Source organism: Heteronotia binoei, chromosome 11 (assembly GCF_032191835.1).
Source record: "Heteronotia binoei isolate CCM8104 ecotype False Entrance Well chromosome 11, APGP_CSIRO_Hbin_v1, whole genome shotgun sequence".
Taxonomy (NCBI): Eukaryota; Metazoa; Chordata; class Lepidosauria; order Squamata; family Gekkonidae; genus Heteronotia; species Heteronotia binoei.
This window is the reverse complement of record NC_083233.1, coordinates 44,451,532-44,476,585: the sequence shown is the minus strand read 5'-3', so window position 1 is coordinate 44,476,585 and position 25,054 is coordinate 44,451,532. Positions and strand designations below refer to the sequence as shown.

Here is a 25,054-nt window from a genome sequence, read left to right as displayed (position 1 = left end):
TGTCAGTGCAATGAAGGAGCAGGCCTGCAGGCTCAGACCCAAGCCAGCATCCCATTTCTTAGCAGCCAGCCAGATGCCTTTGGGAAATCCAAGGAGGGTGTTCACAGATATACTGAGTCAGAACATGAGGTCTCATTTAGCATCATCTCGATGAATACAGGCTTGTCATGACTATGCTGTGTCATCAACTCTTGCAATGCTGGGAAAATACTATAATTTAATCTTGTAGACACAATTTGCTGCCCATGAGGCATAATAAGTACATGGGTCCATGTACATGTTCTATTTTAAGAGATTTCTATATGCACAGGCTGCAGACTCTACTGTTGTCTAACTTTTTTTAAAAAAGGAAACAGAGCAAGGTTCAACAAATGTTTCCCTGATTGCAAAGTTTGCTCTCCAAACATCAGGCAAACAACTGTGTGACAAGGTGGTGGGTCAAAGCCTAAATTGCAAAGTGACAATCTTCCAACATGATTGCTGACCAGAGATCTCCATTGAATTCAGCTGCTCAAGTGCCACTGGAAACTGTTTACATGGCTTGAAGAGGGACAGGTCTGAAGAGGGACAGGCCAATAAGAAAGATTAAATGACTGCAGATGAGCAAAAGTTTTAAAAAGAGAGCTGAAAATCACTTGAGAGATGCTTTGCTTCCCATGGGGTGCACAAACATTTCTTTTGCCACTGCTGGTCAATAAGGTTATGCAGGCGGGTTAAAAAAAAGCCATATCAAAACCTGCAAAACCTGTTTTCCAAAAAGGAAAGTAGGACAAGCACCTTCTTTCAAAATCCTTTTCAACTCTCTGTGGAGAAACAAAGTTCAATATTACCTAATTCCTCTGTGGTGGGGTTAACACTACAATCCTGACACTGGGTTTTCCTCAATGGTTTTATTTCATTTACTTCAATTTGATTACAATATTCATATCCCACCTTTCCCCTGTGGTTCAAGGTGGGTTAACTATTCGAAGAATTAAAACTATACAGTACACTGCAGAACCCCATTTACTTATCCAAGAAAAAAGTTTGCCACTTAACCATTAAAAGCTCTTGCAAATGCAGCTGAAAGCAGAGTCCTTTTAGTTAGGTTTAATGAGCAATCAGCTGGAAAAAAGCCATGGAACTTTGTTTTTATATATGTTTACAACAGTGAGCATGACATACACAAAGAAATGCCTGGCAACACCTACAGTAGAAGAATGGTTCAAAAAGATGTTGAGCTATGCAGCTATGACTAAACTTACAGTAGTGGTTAGAGAAAAGACAATTATGCCATTTATTAGAGACTGGAAATCCCTTGTTGACTGTTTCCATGAAAAACGTAAGGATAACTCGACAATTTGTGGCTTCTCTAAGAAATATGTCTAAGAGGAATGAAAAGAGAGATAGATTTTGTGTTTGTAATTATAAGCAAGAAAAATGTTATAATCAAAATTATATTTGTTGCAGAGAAAATTGGAAGCTTTTTATATCCCCCTTCCCTTCACCTTTCTCTTTTAGTTTTTTTTTTTAATCATGTGTGGTTTTGGTAGTTTTTAACTTTCTTTGTATGTCTTCTAGTTTTCTCCCTTTAATAAAACTAAAATGTATAAAAGCTCTGGCATATACAATGGGTACCTAAACATTTTCCAATGATGGGTACCTCCCTTTCATAACATAGGAGCTACTAGAGAAATGGAACAGGTACTAAAAGGTACTTACGGGTATAATGGAACAATATAGAAGATAGCAATGAGAAGACTGTGGCAGGTGTAGATGGAAATATGGGCCAAGACAGGACAGTTTTTCAGACAACATTTTGTTTAGGGGGGGGGGGGGGTATATAAATACATTCTTCGCATGTCAGATGGGGCCAAGAGAGCAGAAGAAAAGGCACAGTTATGTACGTGCCAAGTCACAACTGACTTATGGAAACCCCAGCAAGGGGCTTTCAAGGCATGCAAGAAGCAAAGGCGGCCTGCCACTGCCTTCTTCTGTAGAGGAGGGCATGATTAGGTCTCTTGATTAAAAAAAAAATTAAATGCAACCATTGGAGGAGGGGTACCAGTTTGATCACTTGTCTGCAGCACCGGCACTGAGGAAAATCCTTGTCTTCTGAACAAAACTGACCCCAGGCTACTGTGAACCCTCCCATGAAGGGGGAAAAAAAAAGTAGATTTTCCCTTCCACAAAGGACAAATTACTCCACACTGGGAAGGAGATTTTGAACAGGAAAACACTGTAGAGAGAAAGGGTTAAAGATGTCCCCCCCCCCCCAGCACTGCCTCTGCTCTGATCAAATTCTCACACATACCTCACAGCTGCATTTTATTAAAAAAAGAAAATATGGGATGGGGGGGAGGGGTGAACCAATAACAGATCTTCCCCGTAACATCTAGTTTGACCCTCAGGATTGCTCACATACTCCATAAGCACACATTGAAGCCCCTCCTCCATATACAAGCGGCAGATGGCTTGCACTGTCCAATGTTCACCATGTTTGTATTAGATTACTTGAAAGGCCACTGCTATTCCCTTCTCAAACAGTTTGCTATCTCTGTTTTATTTACTCTTTACACATACACACACACACACACAAAAGTACGTAGTGAGCCTGACAGGCTGCAGCTAAATACCTCAGTTTCCACTCTATTAAATAAGAGGTAATTGTCAGAGATCAAGGGAGGAGAGTTTATATAAGCATCTGGTCTCATTTTAAGAGACTACGTTTTCCTTTTTAAACTTGAAAGCCTCAGGACTGATTCTGTCCAGGTTCAGTTGTCTGGTCTCAGACAAGAGAAATGGATAGTTCATTGAAGGAGGTTGAGTTACCCAGGCCTAGGCTCTAAGGACCAGGACAACTAAGTCGGGCAGAATGTGTACATCAGCTGGGTGGAAAACACTGCACCACTGAGATGTTTATCTGTAACAGCTCACCACAAAGACCCATAACTGTTAGAAGCCAGCTAAGTTTGGCATTACAGGGATTCAGTGAGCCAAAGCCTCCAATCAAGTGTTGCTGACCATTCATAATTTAACGGGCTGTTCATATTTCTGCAGTTAGTACATTTTTATCCCACTGTTTCTGCAAGGAGCTCAGGAAGGCATGCAGGGCTCTTTCCTCTTAGCCCAACTCGAATTTAATCCTCACAACCACCCAGTGTGCTAAGTTAGGTTGCAAAAACAACTGGTGCCAGGTCACGCATCCTAGGCTGACACTCGAACTGCTAACGCAGTGTGTGTACTGCATACATCTTGTTCAGTAAAATTGTTGAGTCATCCAGGGCCTATAATCCCTTAATGGTGCAAAAGGGCATTCTCCCTGCAACTGAAAGAAATGGTGTGGGGGAGACCAAGTTTTTGCGGGCTAATTACCCTGCTTCCACCCCTCAAAAATTCTGGCCCTCTATGCATCTCATTTCCATAACACTGAGAATGAAATCATTGAGGAACAAAGGGCTCCTGGAGACAGTAAAGAATTTTATAAAATTAGAGTTCATAGGGAAATAACACCTCATGTTATTGTTTGCCACATCCATTAGAGACCCTGAAATTGCTGTGTGCGATAACCAGGGGGCTATCATAACCACAAGATCAGCAAACTCTTTTCCAAGTCAGTAACTTATAATTAGAACCATGTGACTAGATTGCAAGAATAGTGCGGTAAACCCTCCACTATATCCTAAGAAAATGTGCCGGCTGCAATTCAGCAACATTCAGGTCTCTCCTTGGTCACTTACAGGAGAAGAGATAGCCCTGCCCATAAGTCATATCCAAGACTATATATATCCAGACTGATGGAGGGTCTATAACTATAAAAGTAGAGATGATAGACCCCCAGTGGGGGCAGGGATACACACACACACACACACACATACCCCTGCTTCTATAGTTCTATAGTTATAGACCCTCCATCAGTCTGGATGTTATAGATCCTCCATCAATACTTAGAAATCTCTGGCTTCTCCTTTACCTGCCAGGAACCTCAGCTGATTCTTCACTCTTAGCCCGCCGTTTCCAGAACTGTCCCCACCACAATCGTCCTCATCGTCGCAGTCACCACTTCCTTCCTCATCCTCGTTTTCTGGCTTATCCAGACTTTTCCAGCGAGAGATGGCCATTCCTTTTAACAACTGGAAAGAACATACAAGAATTTGAGCAAAACCACCCCTGGAATGTCAATAAAAGAACATGATCAATACATACAGCAGAATGAGGTGGTGTAATCCTAGAGTGGTAGAGTAGATTGTCTCAGTTCAGAAAGCAGGTGTGAGCTAAGCTCTCCTTTCATAAGATAACTTTCATTAGGCAAAAAGCTAGCATCTCAAGCGCAGAGGCACCAGCCCCTGCTGCTCCTTGATATGCAACATATTCTTCTTCTGCAGTTGTCTTTTTTTGGCCGGGGGTGGGGGGGAAGTACTCAGAAGTGGCAACTCATACTTACATACTGAATGTTTTTTTCTATTCCACCACTTCAAGGTAACGGCCACCTCATTCTGCGTCTTGGGCAGCAAACAGTAGAGGAATAAGCAAAGCCAACCACAGTGATCTCCAATGCAAGATCTTGTCCCACTTACCAAATTTTGTGTATTTCTTGGGCACCAGTTGTTTCACCATGTTGTCACTGACTCCCTGAAGTTTTTGTGGTGAGCACACTAAAACATTACCTGCATCATGACACAGCAACAACTGCTGCTGCAACATTCCCTGACTCGGTTCACTTTTGTTCAGAATTACATTTCTGGGTTCCCTCATTGCCAGTAACTACGGGAGATGATGGTATTTTTCCTTATTGGTGCTTCTGACTGCTGTCCAGTTGTGATTTATTTATTTATTTCCATTTATATCCCGCCCATTCCGAATGGACTCAGGGCGGCTAACAATCATATAAAAACAAACATCTCAATTTCAAATATAAAACAATAAGAAAGTCAATTATAATTTAAAACAAAGATTTGGTGCTATACAGAGTATACAGTTTATCTGTTGGTGGTCCTTCTGGTGGAGTTGCCCAGTAGCATAAAAGCGGCAGCCTTCTCCCCTAGTTGTTATAGGCCTGTTTCAAAAGTTCAGTTTTACAAGCTCTGCGGAATTGGGAGAGATCCCGCAGAGCTCTTATGGCCTCAGGGAGTGCATTCTATAGCATTGGTGCTGCCACTGAGAAGGCCCTGGCCCATGTAACACCCAGTCTGGCCTCCCTTGGTCTGAGGATGGACAATAGATTTTTAGTTCCTGAACGCAGTGCTCTCTGGGAAACGTGGTCCCTTAGATAGACAGGGCCTCGGCCATATAGGGTTTTAAAGATCAATACTAGCACTTTGAAACAGACTTGGAACACAATAGGCAGCCAGTGCAGCTCTTTCAGCTGAATGGGTTGATGAATGGGTTGCCTGAATCACCACAGCCAAGTCAATGTCACGCTATGGCTAGAATATGAAACTAGAATTAGGGAGACCCAAGTCTAAATCTATCTAAACCGCAAACATCTAACCTACCTCACAGAGTTGTTGTGAGGATAAAATGGAGATAGCAGAACTCCAAGCTGTGTGGCAGGAAAGGTAAGGTTAAAAACACAATGGAACATTCAACAATGTGTGTTGCAGGTAAAACTGTGTCAAAGTGGGCAGCAAGCTTGCTTGGGATTTTTAAAATTGTGCTTGTACTAAATAAGCCAGAAGTCCCATACCTTTGAACAAGAGCAGAATGACCTCTATGGGCAAGAAAATAAGTTTACTTGGAGGGGGAATGTTTCTTGTGCATTAGCCCCATAGGCTGCTGCCCTTGAACCTTGATGAAGGTTGGGGCAAGTGCAAATTGAAATGAAGGGCATAATATAGGGTGAAAAACACCCCCGCACACACATGCATCTACTGCCAGTCTTTGCAAGTCTACAAGCTTTGGAATTTAAATACACCTCCCCCCCTTTAAGGATCAAATACCAGAGAACAGATATTGTAGAAATGGATATCAAGTAGAGGACTTATTGCATATCCAGGGATTTAGCCACTGTCATCCAATTCTGCAATATCTGTACCTCTAAGCACATTCCAAATATTTTTAAAATATACCTTTAACATTAAAAGGCACTTCCCCAAATTTTTGAGATTCTGTGGTTTATGCAACTTTTGAGTTGCATTCATGACATCTGACCTCTCCTGTCCACAGTAATATAAACATTTTGGTAATGTTTGTATTAGAGGAATAAGAAGCCAGTGGCTTAACTTCAGCTCTCCCCAACTGCTGTGAATCATTCCTGGGTTTAAAACAAAAATTATAGCAAGTAACAAATTTGTTTACTCTAGAAGTTTTTTGAAAAAACTTAGCACATTGCTGGATAATCCAAGATGAACAGTCCTGTCCTGATGTCTCTTCCCAGACTGGTGAGAATTTTCTGGACATTGTCCAGGGTCAATTGCCTTCACAGGAAGCAGCTTTAGAATGTTAAACTTTCTGTGAAAAGGTGATGATTCTTCTACAGAGAAGGACTGAGTGGAAATGTAACAGCAAAAAACATATTCATCAACAAGCAACTGCACCACTGAATGCTCAAACTCGTGACTATTCAAGCCATTCTCCTTGGGCACTTGCATCCAGAACAGGCAGACAAACATTTTCTAGGACTTAAAAGCTATATGTAGACATCATTATGAAAACCTATGTTCTTCCTAATGAGCATGAATCAGGTTAAAGTTGGGACTCAGATAATGCCTCCTTTCCCTGCTTCCCTGACATCAAGATTTCTTGTAGCAACCTTTGCTAACTGAGGTCAGCATGGTATAGTTTTCAGGGTGGGATCTCAGACCCTGTTCAAATCCCCACTCTGCTATGAATGTTCAGTGGGTAATAGTTCCTCTCAGACTAACCCACCTGTCTGGGTGATGCAATGATAAAATGAAGGAGGGGAGAACAGTATAAGTTGCTTCGGGAAAAAAAATGGGGTATCTAAACAGATAACATTCCTGCAACAACAATTCTTTACTTGAATTAAATTGTACTTAGGAACTCTAACTTTCTAGAAAGGAAAGGAGCCACAGGTTGTTCAGATGCCTGCACTGGGATCACGTGACTGACTCATTGGAATTTGTTGAAGACTTTCAACTTTAACTATGGCATGAAGAGAGGCAAAGGAGAGACCTAGTGAAGTTCATGCCCAGAGATCTGTTTGAGCTGTCTAAACTGAGGCCATGTCTACAGTATCTAGCAATGGAACCCAAGGTCCACCAGTTTGTAACTGGACTAGCTTACCCATATTTTGGTGCATTAATTTGATTTGTCTACAACAAATTACCAGATCAGTTAACCATAAAGTGACTTCATTTGAGCTTGATTCCTAGGAGCTAACCAAACCAGCTCCATGAAAAACACAGCTTTTCAAGTCACAAGAGGCAAACTAAGAGATGCATCTGTACCATTTTCTCACTCAACACAATGCTGAGGTTATCCTGGGCGAAAACCAGTCCTACAGAGTTTGCAGTTGGGTTGGCTGGAATTAGATACGATACTGAGTGGCAACCAACTCAGCACTCAAAATTGAGGCATCCCTTCTCAAGCGATTAGAGTGCCAGATTAGGACCAGAAATGCTCAGGTTCAAATTTTCAGTTTAAGATCACTGAGTGACCTTTGACCAATCACTCTCTCTCTGCTCAACTTCTCCCACAAAGTTGTTTTAAGGACAGAATGAGCTCCTTAGAAGAAGGGTAGGATAAAAGTTATGACAAATATGTAGGTAACATTATCTTTATTATTTTTGCCCACCTTTAGAGTCCAGCCAACTAGGCTTTACATGGTTTTGAGGCATGTTTGCCCAGAGACCATGGCAGGAGGTGGGGGGGGGGGAAGGAAGACAAAGAGAGAATATATGCACCACAGGCTGTGACAGTGACAGTGACAAACTGGAGAGCCAGTTTGGTGTAGTGGTTAAGTGTGCGGACTCTTATCTGGGAGAACCGGGTTTGATTCCCCACTCCTCCACTTGCACCTGCTAGCATGGCCTTGGGTCAGCCATAGCTCTGGCAGAGGTTGTCCTTGAAAGGGCAGCTGCTGTGAGAGCCCTCTCCAGCCCCACCCACCTCACAGGGTGTCTGTTGTGGGGGAGGAAGGTAAAGGCGATTGTGAGCCGCTCTGAGACTCTTTGGAGTGGAGGGCGGGATATAAATCCAATATCATCTTCTTCTTCAAACTGACTCCAAGTCTCTGGATGTCTAGCGTCTGCATATCACCTATGGCTTTTGGAAGAGAACATGTGTTTCTACTGAAGTGTTCTATTCCCACTGGGCAGTTTGACAACCATATTTCAATGTTTTCACTTCTGTAAGAGTTAGAGCCAAAAGCCACGCCAACTTCCTATTAACTAACAATTACGACCGTTTTCTCTTCCCCCTCCCCAAATTACATATAGTGGTTTCCCTGCCTTTAAATAGCTGCTGTCGCTAAGTACTATCCCTGACATTGCTGCTCACTCCCATCTTGTGGGAAGAGGCAGGAAAACAATACAGCCCAATAATCAGCAAGGAGTATGTAACGACAAGCAGGTTTTAAACTTAATGATAATTTATCCAGTTGCAAGAGCTTACCTCTTTGCCAAACCAGGATGACGGAAATAGCAATCACAAAAATCAAATACATGCACCGTGCTGGATACATTTGCATATGAATTCTAGTATCTTCAGGACACACATCTATCCATCACATTTTTGTCCCACCCTTCCCACAAGGCTCTCAGGCTGTACGTGTGTGGTTCTTCCCTCCTCCATTCTGCCCTCACAACAACCCTGTGTGATAAGATAGGCTGAGACAGAATGACTGGCCCAGGGCCACCCAGGGAGTTTCTTGGTAAGACTGGGGATTTCAACCTGGATCTCCCACATCCGAGTTCAGTGCTCTAACCACAACACTTTCTTGCTGAAGCAGTATACTATAGTGTGTGTGTGGGGGGGGGGGGGGGTAGCAATCTGACTTGAACATTTCCCCAATGTAAAAAAGCCAATAGGAAACGTAACGTTAACTTCATTCGCCCTGAGCCCATTACGGGGAAGGGCGGACTATAAATTTACTAAAATAAATAAATCTGAACGCAGAACTCTATTACAATAGTTTTTCCTAGAAACCAAGGGGTGTGTATGTGTGTTATGCACCTACAAACATTCAAATATGCTGTCCTCTCTCTGTGCAGCAGTGCCCCAGTAAGGCAGCAGCACTGGATATTTCTTTACATGCAGGTAAGCTTTCTTATCTCAAAATTCAGAAGGCTAATTTTCTTGCATTCAAAACCAGACTTCAGGGGTCCACAATTAGCAGTTTTTGAGTCAAATCTGTCCTGGAGGCACAACACAGCCCCTCTGCAATCATCAACACCAGAAGTAAAGGTAGAAGAGAGCAAGGGAAAGGGCAGGAGGCCATTTTGGTAGGATGGTGGCAACAGTGATGTAAGTTCTTGCTTACATCCCCCAAGCTCCTATGTGGAATGTAGCTGCTGACCAGGGGTTTTGGTTTGCCGTTCACAAAGCCCTAGATGTTAATAATGAAAGTTGACTGCTCTGCCCTTTTAAGGGCATTTTTAAAAAGCAAAACAATAAAATAAAATTTAAAGAACACAAAACCCCCCAGCAAATTGTGACCTCAGTTGTTAAGATAAGCACAGAATATTTCTTGCACATGAAAAGGCTCCCTCAGGAGTCTGGCAAGGCAAAGTCTGAATTAATATTTATACTTTTCTGTTGTGCATAGTTCCCCTTTAATTTAGTCTGCATGACTGAAAGAATTTAATAAAAAATGTTCCAAGGGCTGTGCCGAAATTCTTTACATTTTTTTCCCATAAGCCTTTGGCCTAAGATCAAGCATCGAGATTGGAAAGGGTTGATAATGAGTCTGCAGCTAAAACAATAGCCAGAATTGCAAGGGAATTCAAACAGTATGCAGGAGGAAAGGAGGCTTGCTAGTATACTGAACCATCTCACCTTTGCTTAGCAGTTCCTTAATAAATTCTGAGTTTAGCACCATAAGTAGGGGTTGCCTAGTTATGGTGAGAAACCTCCAGGTAATTGCGGGTCAACCAGCAATTCTGGTAAACCAGCAGGAATTGTCTGACCAAACCCAGGGGAGGGGGCAGATCATTCTGGGAAGAAAAAATTAAAAGAAAAATAAGATCTCATAGACTTACAGGAAGTTGTTACCACTGAGTTCTTGGTGATTCCTAGAGCTACCTGGAAATAACAAAGGTTAGCTCTAGGAATTGCCAGGGCCTTTTCGGTCCAGGCCCCTACCTGGTGGAATGAACTGCCGCTGCAGATCTGGACCCTGCAGGACATATCAAGGGCCTATAAGACGGAGCTCTTCCGCCAGGCTTTTAATTAATCCAGTGGGCGTCCTCTGAAAGTCATCACTTCCCCCAGCATTTCACCATTATGGTGTTATGTTATGCTACTAGCCATCAGCTGTGTGCTGTTTACTGCCTATGTCTGTGAGACTGTTTACTGTGCTGCTCCTGTTCTGTAATGTCTGTTTTTATGGTATTGTTTAACTCTGTTGTTTTACTGTTGTAAGCCGCCCTGAGTCCGCATGCAGGATAGGGCGGGGTATAAATCTAAAAATTAAATTAAATCAAATTAAACTTTATAGTAAGAACTTCTGGTTTTTACCATAAAGTTTCTGACAATTCCTAGAGCTACCAGAAAAGCTACCCAGCTTGGGCTATATTGACTATAAATAGTGACCACCTAAAATTCACATCCATTGTTACTAATGTAAGCACTAGTTCATCTTTCTTTACTTCTGTTCTCTGTCTTTCCCCTGTAACCCACTTAGTGCTTTTAGTATTTTTCGCCTATCCTTCTCCCAAGGAAGGTATGTCCCCAATGTTAGCACAATATACCAACCACTATATCATACCAGCTCTCAAAAGATAAAGACCTATCTAAATAATAAATAGTTTGTAATGTTTTCTAATAAAGAGCAACCATGAATCTGTCACAGTTAGCTTCTCGTGCCACCCTCAATACCTCTTTGTACAATGAGTGGTTTCACCTAATTAAAACATTTTAATCATGCCTAGAAACATATTTTATAAGCTTGCCCCCTCCCATATGTTTTTAGAAAACTGAGTGCAAAGCAAAGTGTTCTGGTGAACTCAAAAACTTGGTCATCACTACAATAAATAATCATTACTTAATCATTACTACAAAAAGCAGCAATATTAAGGTATTGCTGTTTTTGCATCTATAGTGCTTTGCTATCATGGAGGCGGTGAACCAATATAGAGTGCACAGGTAGGGTCTGGCATTCCCGTCTTGTGTCAGCTGGATCAAGATCATGGCATACGTAGAGAAGAGACTTCTTCCCAATCTGAAATAGTTCCAATGATGCTATCTGGGGAAACTTGTGTGTGGGGAAACAGTATTTTAGCACCCATTTTATCTATTTTATCTATTTTAAATAATTTATTATGTAATTGATTGTATTTGAGACTGTTTGCATTGTTTTATTGAATCATGGAATTCCATGTCTGTGAGCCGCCCTGAGCCCGCCTTTGGCGGGGGAGGGCGGGATATAAAAATAAAATTATTATTATTATTATTATTATTATTATTATTATTATTATTATTATTATTATTATTATTATTATTATTATTATTATTATTATTATTACCACCTAGGATACAGATGGGATTTCCCAGCCAATCTAGCAGTGCTCCCCTCCAGGACCATAGACAATTGGGAAAACTATCCAATGTGGTACACTGGTTACAGTGTTGAATCTGGAAGACCAAGATTTTAATTTTCACTGCCATGGAAGCTTACTAGGTGACTTTAGACCATTCACCCTCAGCCCAAATGCCATAGGGTCATAGCTGTAAGGATAAAATAAAGGCGGGGAGAGTGATGTCATAAACTAATATTGGTTTCCCAATGTGGAGAAAAGCAGGACAGATTCATTTAAATAAATAAATGCCATAGTCCTCCACAGGCATCACATATCCAGGAACAGAGAAGAATCAGCAACTCACATCTGCAACAAGGCGGGGATCCTCCATAATATGTGGGTCACAGCCCAGTACACAATGGACATGCAAGAAACAACTACAAGTCAGATAAAGGAGTCTGTTCATCTTCAGCTTGACACATCTGCAGAATGCTGAGCAAAGCATGCCCTGAAGTGTAACATTTCCTCAAAGAAACAATTGTCTCATTTGAAACCCTAGGAAGGTGAAAAGGTGTTGATTAAACACAAATTTGCAGTTTCCCAGCAGAAAAGGGACTTCTGAAGCAATAAGACAATTTGCCAAAGTACTGTGAAAAAAGGGGAGGGGAATTTGAAGGGGTAGGCCTGGAAATTTATGCAACCAATTGATCATTCCACAGTAATTAAATGAAATTTAATGATAAAACAAATTGTGATCTACAGAGCAGGGGCCAGATCTACTTACTCTAAGGAAAGGAGGATTGGGGGGGGGGGGGGGGCAGTAAAAAGAAACCCTGTGCTGGATCACTTTCCAGTTCCCTCCTCCTTCCTAGTCCTCCTGATCCCAGAACTCTTCCTTTTGGAAAGATGACATCCAATTATCAACAGCTCAGTGGGCCTTGTGAAGATTTACAACTAATTTACATGTTAATTAAGGGAAAACATTATTAAATTAGAGCCAATTAGATAATGCAGATGTACTGGGTAAGAAGGCCTCACGAGGGCAGCCCTGTGGGACACAGGATCATTTTTGTTTGGTTCTTTCCCCTTGGCATAGGTGATGCATGCATGGAAAATGTGATAGGCATCACATGCACTAGAAAAGAGGTATAGCTTTGACTGGCAGCATAAAGCATCTGGTTTGGCCAGCACACACTGGAAGCTTGGCATTCGGCCTCTGCCTGGACAAAACAGTCCTTGGATCCTTCTTGTTGCTCTTCAAGCCTTCGCTTAAAACATTAAATTCAGTTGGAGAAAATGCCATTCAAATTTACTTTGTAATGCAGCTTCCTGTCTTCCAACTCTGGGTCGGGAAATATCTGGAGATATTGGGTGTGGAGCCTGGGAGGGTGGGATTTAGGGATGGAAGGGACAACAGTATGGCAGAATGTCACAGAGTCCATCCTCCAAAGCAGCCGTTTTCTCCAAATTGGTAGTCTGGAGATCTATAATAGCTGGAGATCTTCAGGTGCCACATGGAAATTGGTGACCCTAGCCCCAACAAGTTGTACTATGGATCAAGACCACATTAGCAGCTGCCAGCATTTACTGGCCTCTCCATTGCTTTGCATTTATTAAGCACATGCAACAGAATGAACCTCACACCTGAGCACTGGCGGATTAGATCAGAAATGGCAAGCCAGCTGCCTTTTGGGGATGCTTGGCATCCATTACCTCATTGAAGAAACCTCAGTATGCTTTCAAATTAGTCTGGGGTTCTTTGGTTTAATACCACTCAAAACAAACAAGAGTTTTGTTATGCTTGAAAAATAATGGGTTTGCTTTAGTGGAAATTATTGTGAGCTAGATTCTACCATCATCAAATGCACAAGATGGTTTCTGCATTTTTTGAGATTTGTGCAGAAATGTCACAGGTAGTACCTCTTACATTTCATGGCCTTTTGACCTTGCTATTCACACCTTCCCTCACCATAGCCACATGTCTGTATGCAGCTAAGGATTCACTTTATGCCTTTGGATGAAGAGGCTCTAAGCTCACAAAATCGGCGCTCAAATCAATCTGAGGGTGCACTAAAGGTGCAGACGTACCATTAGTGGCGACACAGTTCCGTCTCGCTGATGGATTAAATATGTTCATCCAGACATCCACATCTGGCAATCGAGCATCATCCAGGGTCATCCCGGCTTGCTGTGGATCAATGCCGCATTAATTTGATAGCGCAGAAAGTCCGGCCTTTTTCAAAGAAGCGGCACAAGATCATTTTTTTCCTGTTTGGACAGCTCATGTGCGATACTGCCCCTTGGATACCGCCCCTCCCACCTTTAAAAAAAAAAAAAGCCCCAGCAGACATGCGCATTGCCAGATCATCCGGGAATCTGAGGTGACGCTTCTGCTTCTCCAATCAACACAGAATCTGAGGGGGGGGGGACATTATCCCACTATTCAGAACAGGAAAAAAATCTTTTTTTTCAATGTAAAGGATTTCCAGATATCATTGTCACTGCCAATTTCTAGGAAAGTAATTCCTAGCAGTTCCCTGGTTTGAATTCGCAATGTTAATTTCGGAAACTTTCCCCCCTCCCCCCCACCTCTGAAGCAATGTTTGATTTCCCATCTCCAAACAGTTGGGCGCATGTTCAATGGACCCCCCCTCCCAGAAATCACCATCTGATCACGCATGCGCCAAGAAAAGAGCGTGATAGTATTGGATGTCTGATCGCTCAACAACAGAATGAGTCGCGTTCTTGGATGCTCGTCTGATTGGCCCGGCATCGAATCAATATTCAGCGGTTCAAATTTGAGTGCTACACACCCGCTTTTAATGTGACGTGTGACCGCACCCTGAGAGTCTTTAAGGTGCCTCAAGACTTCTTACTGGTTTTGCTGTGAGAGGCTATCCCCTTTGGAATTTGTAACAAGCCTAAAGCTGGTCCATGGTAGAGCTCAGTAGTCATGAATAACACTGAACTGAATGCCCACAGTACTTATTTATTTGGAAAATTAATATGTTGCCTCCCCAGAGAGATTGCTCAAGGTGGCTTACAAAACAATATCACAAAAAATCATGAAAATTATCAGAATTTAAGACACTGTTAAAAACAGCATTTAAAAAAAAACAGCCAGAACAACATTTGGTAGCTGTAAATGAATCTCAAAATGGTTCTGAAGCTAGAAAACAAGACTACTGCAGTTTTAAAAGAGCAAGTCATTAATTAAAAGCCTTGGTAAAAAGATTTGTTTCGGCCTGATGCCTAAAAGGACAGATGTCAAGCAACTACCAAGGGAAAGGAATTTTGCAGACACTGAAGCAGCAACCCCCCCCCCCAACTCTGGTCACCAAACAACGTACTTCTGAAGGTCTACCGAGATCAGGGCTTGTGAGGAACATCTTAATTGGCAGGTGGGACAGTATGAGAGAAGCCAGGCAGTCCTTCACGTGCTCTCTGGCTCTAAGCCATATAATACCTTAAAAGGTAAGAACCAGCACTCTGATATGTGCTGGCAAACAAACGGGCATCCAGTGTGGATTTTTCAGCGCAGGGTTGATATGATCCCTGAATCCAACCCCCTGACAGCCACTTAGCTGCTGTGTTTTGGATGAACTGAATTTTCTGGACTGCTTTCAAAGACAGCCCTATGTAAAGTGTATTTCAATAATCTAACCTGGATGTGGATCACAGCACAGATCACCATGGTCAGATTATACTTTGAGGAATAGCCATATCAAAAGCTGAGAAGAGTCAGGGAGCGGAAGGAGATAGAGAGGCAGTGAGAGTGTGTATGAGTGTGTTTTCTGTGCTACACTCCAGCCTCCCTTCAGCCTTCAGATTTCTACAAGCAATGACCAACACCTAACTGGACCAGGACTCCTAACTCTCCTTTCCCACCACTGATGTGTTTGAGTTTGTGAAACAATGAATGATGTATAAACTGGTAAACTTTTTTTTCACTAGCATTTCAAAAGGGATTATTATTTGATCTCCAGTGCTTTTTCATTCAGAGACTACAGCCTCCTTTTTCACTTGCCAAAAAGCACAGAAATGGAGATTTAGAGGGTGCCTATATGAGAAGGCACACACCAGTTTCCTGGCAATGCTGTTCTTTCAACAGTTCTGAATTGATGCTTCCTGCCTCCCCCCGCACCCCAATATTCTATATTAATGCTATTTATGGCTTATTTTGGTGTACCAATAGGATGACAAAGGAACATAGTACAAAACACAAAGAAAAGGACTACCACAACTCCAGAAACAATCTGTTCTTCATTCAACAACTGAACCTCTATTCCACATCATGTTACAGACAACCCTTCATTTTGCAAACAGGTTTACCAACACCATAATTACACACCTGATAGTGTTATCTTGGAAGGTGGTCTATGTTCCAGGTGCATTATGGAATGAACTACTTCCTTTTTCCTTGACGTGAACCTTCCAACAATGTCAGCTGAACTGGGTGACTAAGTTTTGAGGGAGCCAAAGTTGTCAATTAACACCTGTGCCACAGAATTGATTGATTTTCCCTCAGGAGCAAATAACCACAAAAAAGGGACTCACCAGCACTATTTCTGGTGGATAAATTTACCTATCCAGATAAGCTCAGGCTTAGTGGCAGAGCATTTGCTTTGCATTAAGTACATCACAAGATCAATCCTTGGAATCTACAGTTAAAGGGATCTCTGATAGGAAGGGCTGAGACTCCTTTGCCCGAGACTCCAGAGAGCTTTTCCCCCTCAGAGCAAACAAGGGTAGGCGGACACAAGATTTCACTTGATACACAGCTATTTCACTGATAATGAAATCTACAATAGGGCTGTAATGGCTAAGCTCTATGCTTGGGTGGGGGTGGAACAGAAGGGGCCCATTACAGGAGCTGTCAAGTATGATTTTGTTGAGGCCAGCAGTACAGATGCTACAGCCTGGCTAAATTGTAGAGAGCAAAAAGGCACATCTTGTAGATGCTGAAGAAGTGAGTGCTTCTTAGCACATAGTAGAACTCATTGCTGTAAGATATTCCCTATCAACAGTTCCATGTTCAGTGATATTATCTTGCTGTGGGGAGGAGAGGACAGCTATACATCATTCACCTTCATGCCCTGTTTGTGAGTGTCCTGGACACCGACTTACTACTGTTGGGGGAGAAATGCTAGGCTACATATATCTCCGATGTGATCCCAGCAAGGCAACTCCTATTTCTTGAGAAAGGGTAGACGCATCAGAAACTATCAAGGATGCAAGCCAAGGAGACAGTTTCTCCAAGACCTCTTCCAGATAACAGCTCCAACAGCTGCCATAACCCCAGAAATGAAAACAAGAGGATATCCATTATCCACAGCGAGGAAAAAACTGCTGGCACCAATTTGGCAAGACTGTGGCTGTTCACAGAAGTCCAATCCCAACAGGGCTACCACCACCACCACAGGGAATGGCACAGTTGTTGACATCTGCATTGCAGACACCCATCCTGTCTGCATGCTGGCCACCCGCAAAGTCATCATTATTGCTTGAGACAGCCAACTCCATCATAACACAGAGAGCATATGCTCTGGGGAAAAGACACTGAGCAAAAACCCCAAAAATTGCTACCACAGTCTATGAGTGAATCTGGGAACAGCCTGCATCATTTCCCAGCCACAGAATTTAGAGCTTCTTTTAGCCGAGAAAAATTTCAAGCATTCTTCCATGGCCAAACCCCATCATTACCCATGCATAGTGATCCCCCACTTAGCATTTTGCTGGCTTTTTAAAATGGAGTCAATGTCTAAAGTTAGAGCCCTCCTTGCATCCAAAGGCTTTTGGGTCAAAATGCTCTGTGATACAAAGAATGAGGCTTATTCATGCAGTTTATTGGACTCCATCCACCTAGTGTTTTCCCCCTTGCCTGTCCCCCAGAGATTCCCCCCACTGCCTTTCTTCCAAGCTCCTGTTCCAGTTGTCTGGCTACTTTTACCTTCATAAATTATCCACCAGCTCCTTGCGTTATTTTTGCCTGGACTACAGTGCCTCAAATCTCGCCCTTCTCTAGCTCAGCCGTGTGTGTACCAAAACCGCAACTGTGCATCCCATTCCAAATTTGGCATAAGCACGTGCCAAGTTTAGTCCTTTTGATTTACAGCCCTTCCAGATACACAGGAGGATGTTTGCAAGCTGCTAACAAAGCCGACTCATGAATGAGATGCTGCAGTTTAAAACCTGCCCCAAGAGGAGAGAGAGTATTGAAGCCTTCCCATACTCTAGACTGCACCCACTTGGCCACCATACCGACAGCAGCTGCAATTATCAGATTGCTATACAGCAGCCGCAAATGGCATACCATTTCATGTTCTTTATAGTCCTGGTTAGCATTCTTTTTTTTTTTTTAAGGGCTATATTTTCAATGGAACAAGGGCCAAAGGACCAGCCAGCTTTGGCTCCATCACTGGAGCTTCTTAGTCCACCTTCCTCTAAACCAGGGGTGGCCAAACTTGCTTAACATAAGAGCCACATAGAATAAATATCAGAGAGCCACAAGACATAAGCAAACATGCCTTTTTAAAAACTCTTCATACTTTCTTTGCTCAGAAAGATAAAATACATATGTATGCACTTTACAACACAACCGTGCTACAGGAGACTTTAAAAAAAAACAAAAGCTGAGAACAGTTCCCAAAAGACCAGCATAGGGAAAGGTTTGGGAATTATTTTTGACAATAGTGGGAAAAGGAAACACACATGCACTGATCACCGTTTGCATCATTATGCATCTCTTTTTGCCTTGACACCAAGGTTAGTAAATACAGCTCCTATAAGAGCTATGAAACTAAGGAGGAACCCTGCACTGCCCTCTTCAATTCCATCCCTCCTTCCAGTGGCTCCCTTGGTTCTTGCATTCTTTCCCCACTCTAGGTCTCCAGGTGACCTCTGTGGTGGTTGAAAAGAGCTTGTAAGCCCCCCGACTTTCCCTACACATGGCAGAAGTAGTTGCCTACCTATGGGTCAGTGGTCAGAGGCTAACTAAGATCCCAATGCTAAGCACACTTACTTGAGAGTAAGCTTGTATTAAATCCCTCCTCAATATCGGGAACTGTATAACATGTGTGAACCACAATTTGGCCACCCCTGCTCTAAACCAAAAGGCTTGGGCATAGCCTTTCCTTCAGGCCTCTCAGTTACACCCGCCCACACACACACACACACACACACATCATGGCCTGTGATTGACGGAGAGAGCACTCAAAGTGCAAATATGACTCTACCAAGGCTTCTTTTGATTTCAGTCTGGGGCAAAAAGAAGACAAAGAGCCCTTTGCTCAGGTCTCAGCTTGGGAGAAAAATGACTGAGATGTGTTTTGGGATGAGGGGTTATGTTGGAGACCAGACAGAAGGCCTCTCTGGGGAGATGACTTGGCCTTGGGGCTTCCAGGCGCCTTACAAAACAATCACGTAAGGTGGATCACTACCATTCCAGTGGCTTTGGGGCATACCATTCCAAGAAATTTTCTTCATTTGAGCCTCACTATACCCATGAACACTCTTAGTGTGTGTGTGTTTTAAAGCATATCCCACTGTCAAATTATTTTTTTTGTTGTAGAATATTCAGCAGCCTCCATACAAAATACTAATTAAGTGATTTTGCAAAAACTCATCCTGTTTTTCATCATTCATTTCTGCTCACAGGAATGAGAGGGGACAGGGCAGGCAACATGGGAGTACAGAAATCTCACCATTACCTCTCTTTGGAAATCTTATTCACCACCCGCCTACCAGGTCTCTGGCTTCTGAGAACTCTGCAGGCATTGCAAACTGCATTTTCAATTACAGCTTGCAGCTAACTGGCTAACAGCTTGATTTTGCTTTTTTACAATGAAGCCAGAGATTCTCAGAAAACTGAATTTTGGACCCATTTCCCAAATTCTATGCCTCTTAAAGAATCATGACACACAAAACTAGCTCTGGTTCTGTCACACCCTTGTTCTTTCTGAATCCTTCACAGGGCCAGGAAAAGCAGTCAGAAGTTTTTGTAGGCACTGCAGAGAGAGTATGAAATGTTCAGTCTTCTTCCAAATGTCAAATGGAATGGGAAAGACTTTTTGTAATAATAAAAAAAGAGGCACGGTATGTTCAGACTTAATTATATCGAAGCAGCCGCAGTCTGTCACACTTCTGATTTAACCATCCCAGCAATACTGCAGTAATTGCTCCTTCCATATGGAGTGCAAATCTGCAAGAGCGTATTTACGACGGTGCGTTAAGCAAAGCTAACAAAGAACTCCTGAGTTGCAGAAAAATAAAAAGGATTATTGAGCTAGTCTTTAAATACCAGGCCTGAACTGTGCATCGTTAAAATAAGGAAAATCCCCGATACTTGCCCAAATATAGTCATCATGTTAATTCTCCCACATATACACATACAAGTCTCCCTGGTACATGGATTGAGAGAAATAATTAGAACACTTGGTGGATCCTAGCAGTGTGGAGGTTTCTTATGTCCCATTTGTCACAGGCAGTTTAATAATGTCATCCAAAAAGGGCAGACCCAAAGAATTATTGCTGCACTATCAGACAACTTTCCCATCTTGTTAGATGACATGTATCATTGTTGGGCAAATCAGCTCTCAAATTAAGACCTGACCTGCTTCCCTGACTCATTCATCAGGCTCTCTTAACTGGACTGTGAAGGTGCCTTTTAAATCTGACAGCAGCAGCATTCTGAGGTTCATCCTACGGTAACCTGAAGGATCACCTTCTACCGCACGAACCTAACTGGACCTGGAGATCAACAGGTAAGGCCACACTTTATATGCCATTATTGGGGGATCAGAGGATGTCAATATTAACTGGGGAAGGGGGAAAGACAAGTGATAGAGGCAGATGTGAAATTATGCACAGTGTAAAGAAGGTGAATAGAGAACTTATTCTCTCTCTTTCAAACTACTAGAGCAGGGATGTCAAACATGCAGCCCCCTGGGGGCTCCTATCAGACCCATGAGCAACTCATTGTCATCTGCTTCCTACTCTCTCTCTTGCTTCCTTCTGCATCACAGCTTGCTTTGCCAGGCTTGCTCAATCGCACAGGAGCTACAGAGCAAAGCATCTATTTTCTCCATTGGCTGACCAGCACATGAAGCAACTTATGTACAAAAGCTCATAATGCCCAGCCATTATGTTTTCCCCTGGGTCTTAGGCTCAAAGCATTGACCATGAGATTTCTGTAACAAATGTCAATAAATCAAAAGTAGCTTTTCAACTTAAGAGATTCACACCTGAACACCTGAACAGCCTACTTAAGATTGCTACAGCACAGACATTGTCTCGAGATTTTGATGCAATAATTCAGAGCAAGAGGTATCAGTTATCAGAAACTGTTAAATAACAAAATATTGCAAGAGTGCTAATCTTTTAAGCATGTTTTAAGTTTTTGTTTTTTTTTAATCTTTAATTGTGTTTGTGTCCCTTATACACTTTATATCTCTGCTACCTGGCATTACATTTTATGACACACATGGGTTGGCCCGACAAAGTCTCATTTATGTCAGATCCGGCCCTTGCAACAAATGAGTTTGATACCCCAATCCTAGAGTTTCTGGCACCAGTGAAGATTATGGGCAGTAGATGCAGGACAGACAGAGACAAAATTATTTCATATAAGCATACAACTTTTGGAACTCACTGCCATGTGATGTAGTGGCAACACCTAGTTAAGGTGACTCTCAACAGCAGACCAGAAATCCATCAAGGGACGTAGAATGGTATAGTAGAGCTGATCTCATCATATCTTGGAAGCTAAGCAGGGTTGGTACTTGGATGGGAGACCACCAGGGAAGACTTTGCAAAGGAAGGCAAGGGCAAGCCAGCTCTGCTTAATCACTTGCCTTGAAAGCCCTATGGGGTCACCATAAGTCAGCTACAACTTGATGGCACTTCACACACACACGTCCCTCAATGGCTCCTAACCAGTATGGTTAAATGGAACCTCCATGCAGAGATGCAATATACCTTTTGAATAGCAGTTTGTGAAGGCAACAAGTAGTAGGCTTTGACCTCTATGACCTGCCTGTGGACTCTTCTGGGGCCCACTGTTGAGAAACAGGATGCTGAACTAGATGAACTTTAGTCTGATCCAGCAGAATAGCTCTTATATTTTTATGACATCTTTTTTGGTTGCAGCACAAATTCTGGAATTCTGTGTGCATGGGGGGGGGGGTCAGTTAGTTAGCTCTCCCCTTTCATCTTTTAAGAGAAGAAAATATTTCAAGTCTTTGGGTGACATGACTGATGTTTGATATCCTCCCCCCACCCCACCCCCTAGCCCTGATTTCACTCTTGTCCACAGGAACGCTGTTTTACAGAAATGAGTTGAGGTGCTGGTGTGCTGTATTTGTTCAAGATGTTACAATATGACCCACTTTGTGGGTATAAGTGTTTTCTATAAAAGACCAGTGTTCTAATGCTCAAAGGTCTCAAGCCAAGTGGCCATGACTAATTACATGTATTCTCACTAACACACAGGTACAGAGAGCATCCTGCTTCTAGGTTCTGACTATGCCTTCTCAGCCCTCTGGTATCTTACCAAACCCCACATAAATTTAAAGGACCAGAGCGGGTAAGCCTACTTCTTGCCATATGCCTGCCCTGTTCACTTAAAGTGGTGTGTGAGATGGCTCCATCCTTTACATGTAAAAGTACCCCAGTGCTTTTACACATACCCATTGCTCCAGTGACTTCTCCTAGCTTAATTCAGAACTGGGGATTAACCACACTGTGGAGAAGATGAGAATGCAGGGAGAGGATTAAGGGTGTTGGGGGAGACTTACCCCACATACTTTCAACTTAAAGTTAGGTCTTCCTGCTGCCACACCCAAACTGCATTTCAGATGCATGCAGCGCATTCATGTGAACAAGTATGGTTGCACACACTACCCAATTTGGCTCAAAGTCTGGTGAGCACTCTAACTATACAATTTAAACTGTAGAACTGGTTGCTTACAGGAGTAACTGTCACAAGCCAGGATTTATTCATATTAGAAGTAATGCTCTCAAAATTTATGCATCTTAAATGAGTCAAGAAAATTACGATGGAGAAATAAAAGTTTGAAGTCGAGGATGGGATTAACAGCTAAAATCCTAAAACTAGCAGTCGGAAGATTGATACTCACTGCGAAGATTGTTATCTTGTCCCAAGCAGCTAGGAGTTTGCATAATCAATGGGAAAGATTCCCAACTTCAAAATCAGGAATGATCCTGTATCGCTTGGACAAATGTATTCAAGCATTAGGGAAGACAACTGGGTTTTCACTCTCAGAGAAAGGAGACTGAGGCTGCATTTGACTGTCTGCCTCTCTTAACTGGTAGCCCCAGAGAAAAAACAGTGTGCACAGTTGCACAAGATACTCCTGCCTGCATGGCACTGCCTTCTGAGTGAGCCTGTCTAAATATAATGGCAGCAACAATATGCTTTAGCTTAAATGGAACTGAATACTGTTGTCCACAAAAACTAGATACCATAGTTCCGCGTTAGACTGATGCTTTTTTGAAATTGCTATCTGTCAGGTCCTCCCTCCTTGAATTCTCTTTCTCTCCCTCAAAACAAATAGATTAACATGTCCAAAAAGGGCAGTGCCTCACAATCATTAAAACCTCCTTTATTTGAAGGGCTGAAGACCAGTGTTCCCTCTAAGCTGAGTCAGTGTGAGCTAGTTCACAGATTTTTAGCCTCCAGCTCACACATTTTTGTCTTAGCTCAGAAAAATTGACCCCAGAGCATAATAATTTATGCAGTACTTTAATGCCAGTAGCTCACAACTTTAACACCAGTAGCTCACAAGCCTCTGCCGCTTAGAGGGAACATTGCTGAAGACCTAACAAAAGTGTGCTTATTCCAGGCAAGATTGCTGCCATAGTGTGCATGGGCTCTAAGATCACAACAAAGCTTGGCTCTAGTTATCATCCACGTTTTGGTGAAGTGAAAAAATTCCAGTCCCATCAGTCAAATACTGGTTGGTAGGGATGGGCACAAACTGGCTCATAAACTAAAGTTCATCATAAATTTTGGCCAGTTCATGGTCTATGAAGTGATGAACTGAAAAGCTGCCACAAACTTCCAAGGATTTTAATGCAGTTCTTGGTTGTTTGTGAAGAGCAGAAAATGGAGGGTTAAATGGCTTTGAGCCAATTCACCCTGAGCTTTCTGCTTGCCATGGTTTTTTGCAGCAACAGAAAGCAAGGGGTGAAATGCCTCTGGGTCTCCACTGCTCAGCTGTTTGGCTTAGATGGCTTGGAAACAACAAATGGGAAAAAAGGAAAGGGAAAAACACAACCTGAAACTCAAGTTAGGAACCTAGAAGACTCAGCAGCTAAAACATAAATATTTATAGCACAGTGCATGAAAATATAGGATTAAAAGTCATACATGGGATACAAATAAAAATTCAACACGTAGTACACAAGATCCTTTTTTCTGGTTTACACATGAACGCGCACTGGAAATAGAGTGACGCCATGGTCAGAATGGTGGTTCATAGCTTCCATCTTTGATGAGTGTGGGCTCCCATATGTAGGCCATGCTAGCAGGTGCAAGTGGAGGAGTGGGGAATCAAACCCGGTTCTCCCAGATAAGAGTCCGCACACTTAACCACTACACCAAACCAGCTCACTACACCAAACCAGGAGGCTTCACTTTTGCCTGTCCAGAGAAACCAGCAGGGAGGGCTTCAGATTGGCACTGGGTAGGGAGAAGCCTACTTGCAGTCGGATCCCTCTGGAAGGTTTACTGACAAATGGGGAGGGGGGACAACTGGGGAGGGGGAAAACTGTTGCTTTACTTGAGAAGTGGAGAAAGTGTTTAGGGCCAAGCTGGGTGCCCCCCCCCACAGCTCCCCCAAACATGAAGTGCTGCTGTGGGCCCCACCAAACATGAAATCCTGGCTACGGCTCTGGTCCAGGCTGATCCAAGCAAGGAGAGGGGGAGGTTAAAACTGCTAATAAGGACAAATCTGGTTGTGGGGGGTGTGGTTCTTTTTTCAAGCTCCACCACTTTTAGGAGCCCCTCTGGAGGAGTGCTGACTGTCCTCCACCCCTTTCTGGAGCTGGCACTATGATTCTCTAACTGCCAGGGGGTCTCACACAGCCCCACCTAGTTTCACAGAGCCTATAATACAGTCAGCATGGAAGAGATTGTCAGCTTTAGCAAACTGCCTTCAGTCGCTTGCTGTTAACAGTCCCCTCCCCACCCCCCATTCCTGAGCAAACAGGCAATGGCTTATGGAAGCTTATGCTTCATTAATAAAATTAGTCTTGAAGGTGCTGCTGGACTCAAATGAGAGATTTATCAGTTTCTCAGAGGCTTGTACAAACACACTGCCAGATTTCCGATTCCCACGCAACTCCTTCCCCCACTTCCCCCAAGAGCATCTGAGATGGTTAGGTTTCTGGCTGAAGAACACGCAGTTATGTTTTTT

General features: G+C 42.8%; 1 protein-coding gene across 3 annotated transcripts in view; it reads right to left on the bottom strand.

The window, feature by feature from the left end:
- The window catches only part of GPC3 (glypican 3), a 329,633-nt gene that overhangs the window by 36,749 nt on the left and 267,830 nt on the right, over positions 1–25,054 (bottom strand). For 2 of the 3 annotated variants that reach the window (XR_009555978.1, XM_060250047.1), the window contains exon 7: positions 3,953–4,112. The exons of the other annotated variant lie outside the window; for it this stretch is intronic. Coding sequence is in view for 1 of the 2 variants with exons in the window: in XM_060250047.1 (XP_060106030.1) it covers positions 3,953–4,112 (160 nt within the window). In the remaining variant the exon portion in view is untranslated. The remainder of the gene's footprint in view (positions 1–3,952; positions 4,113–25,054) is intronic. 3 annotated transcript variants of the gene reach the window in all.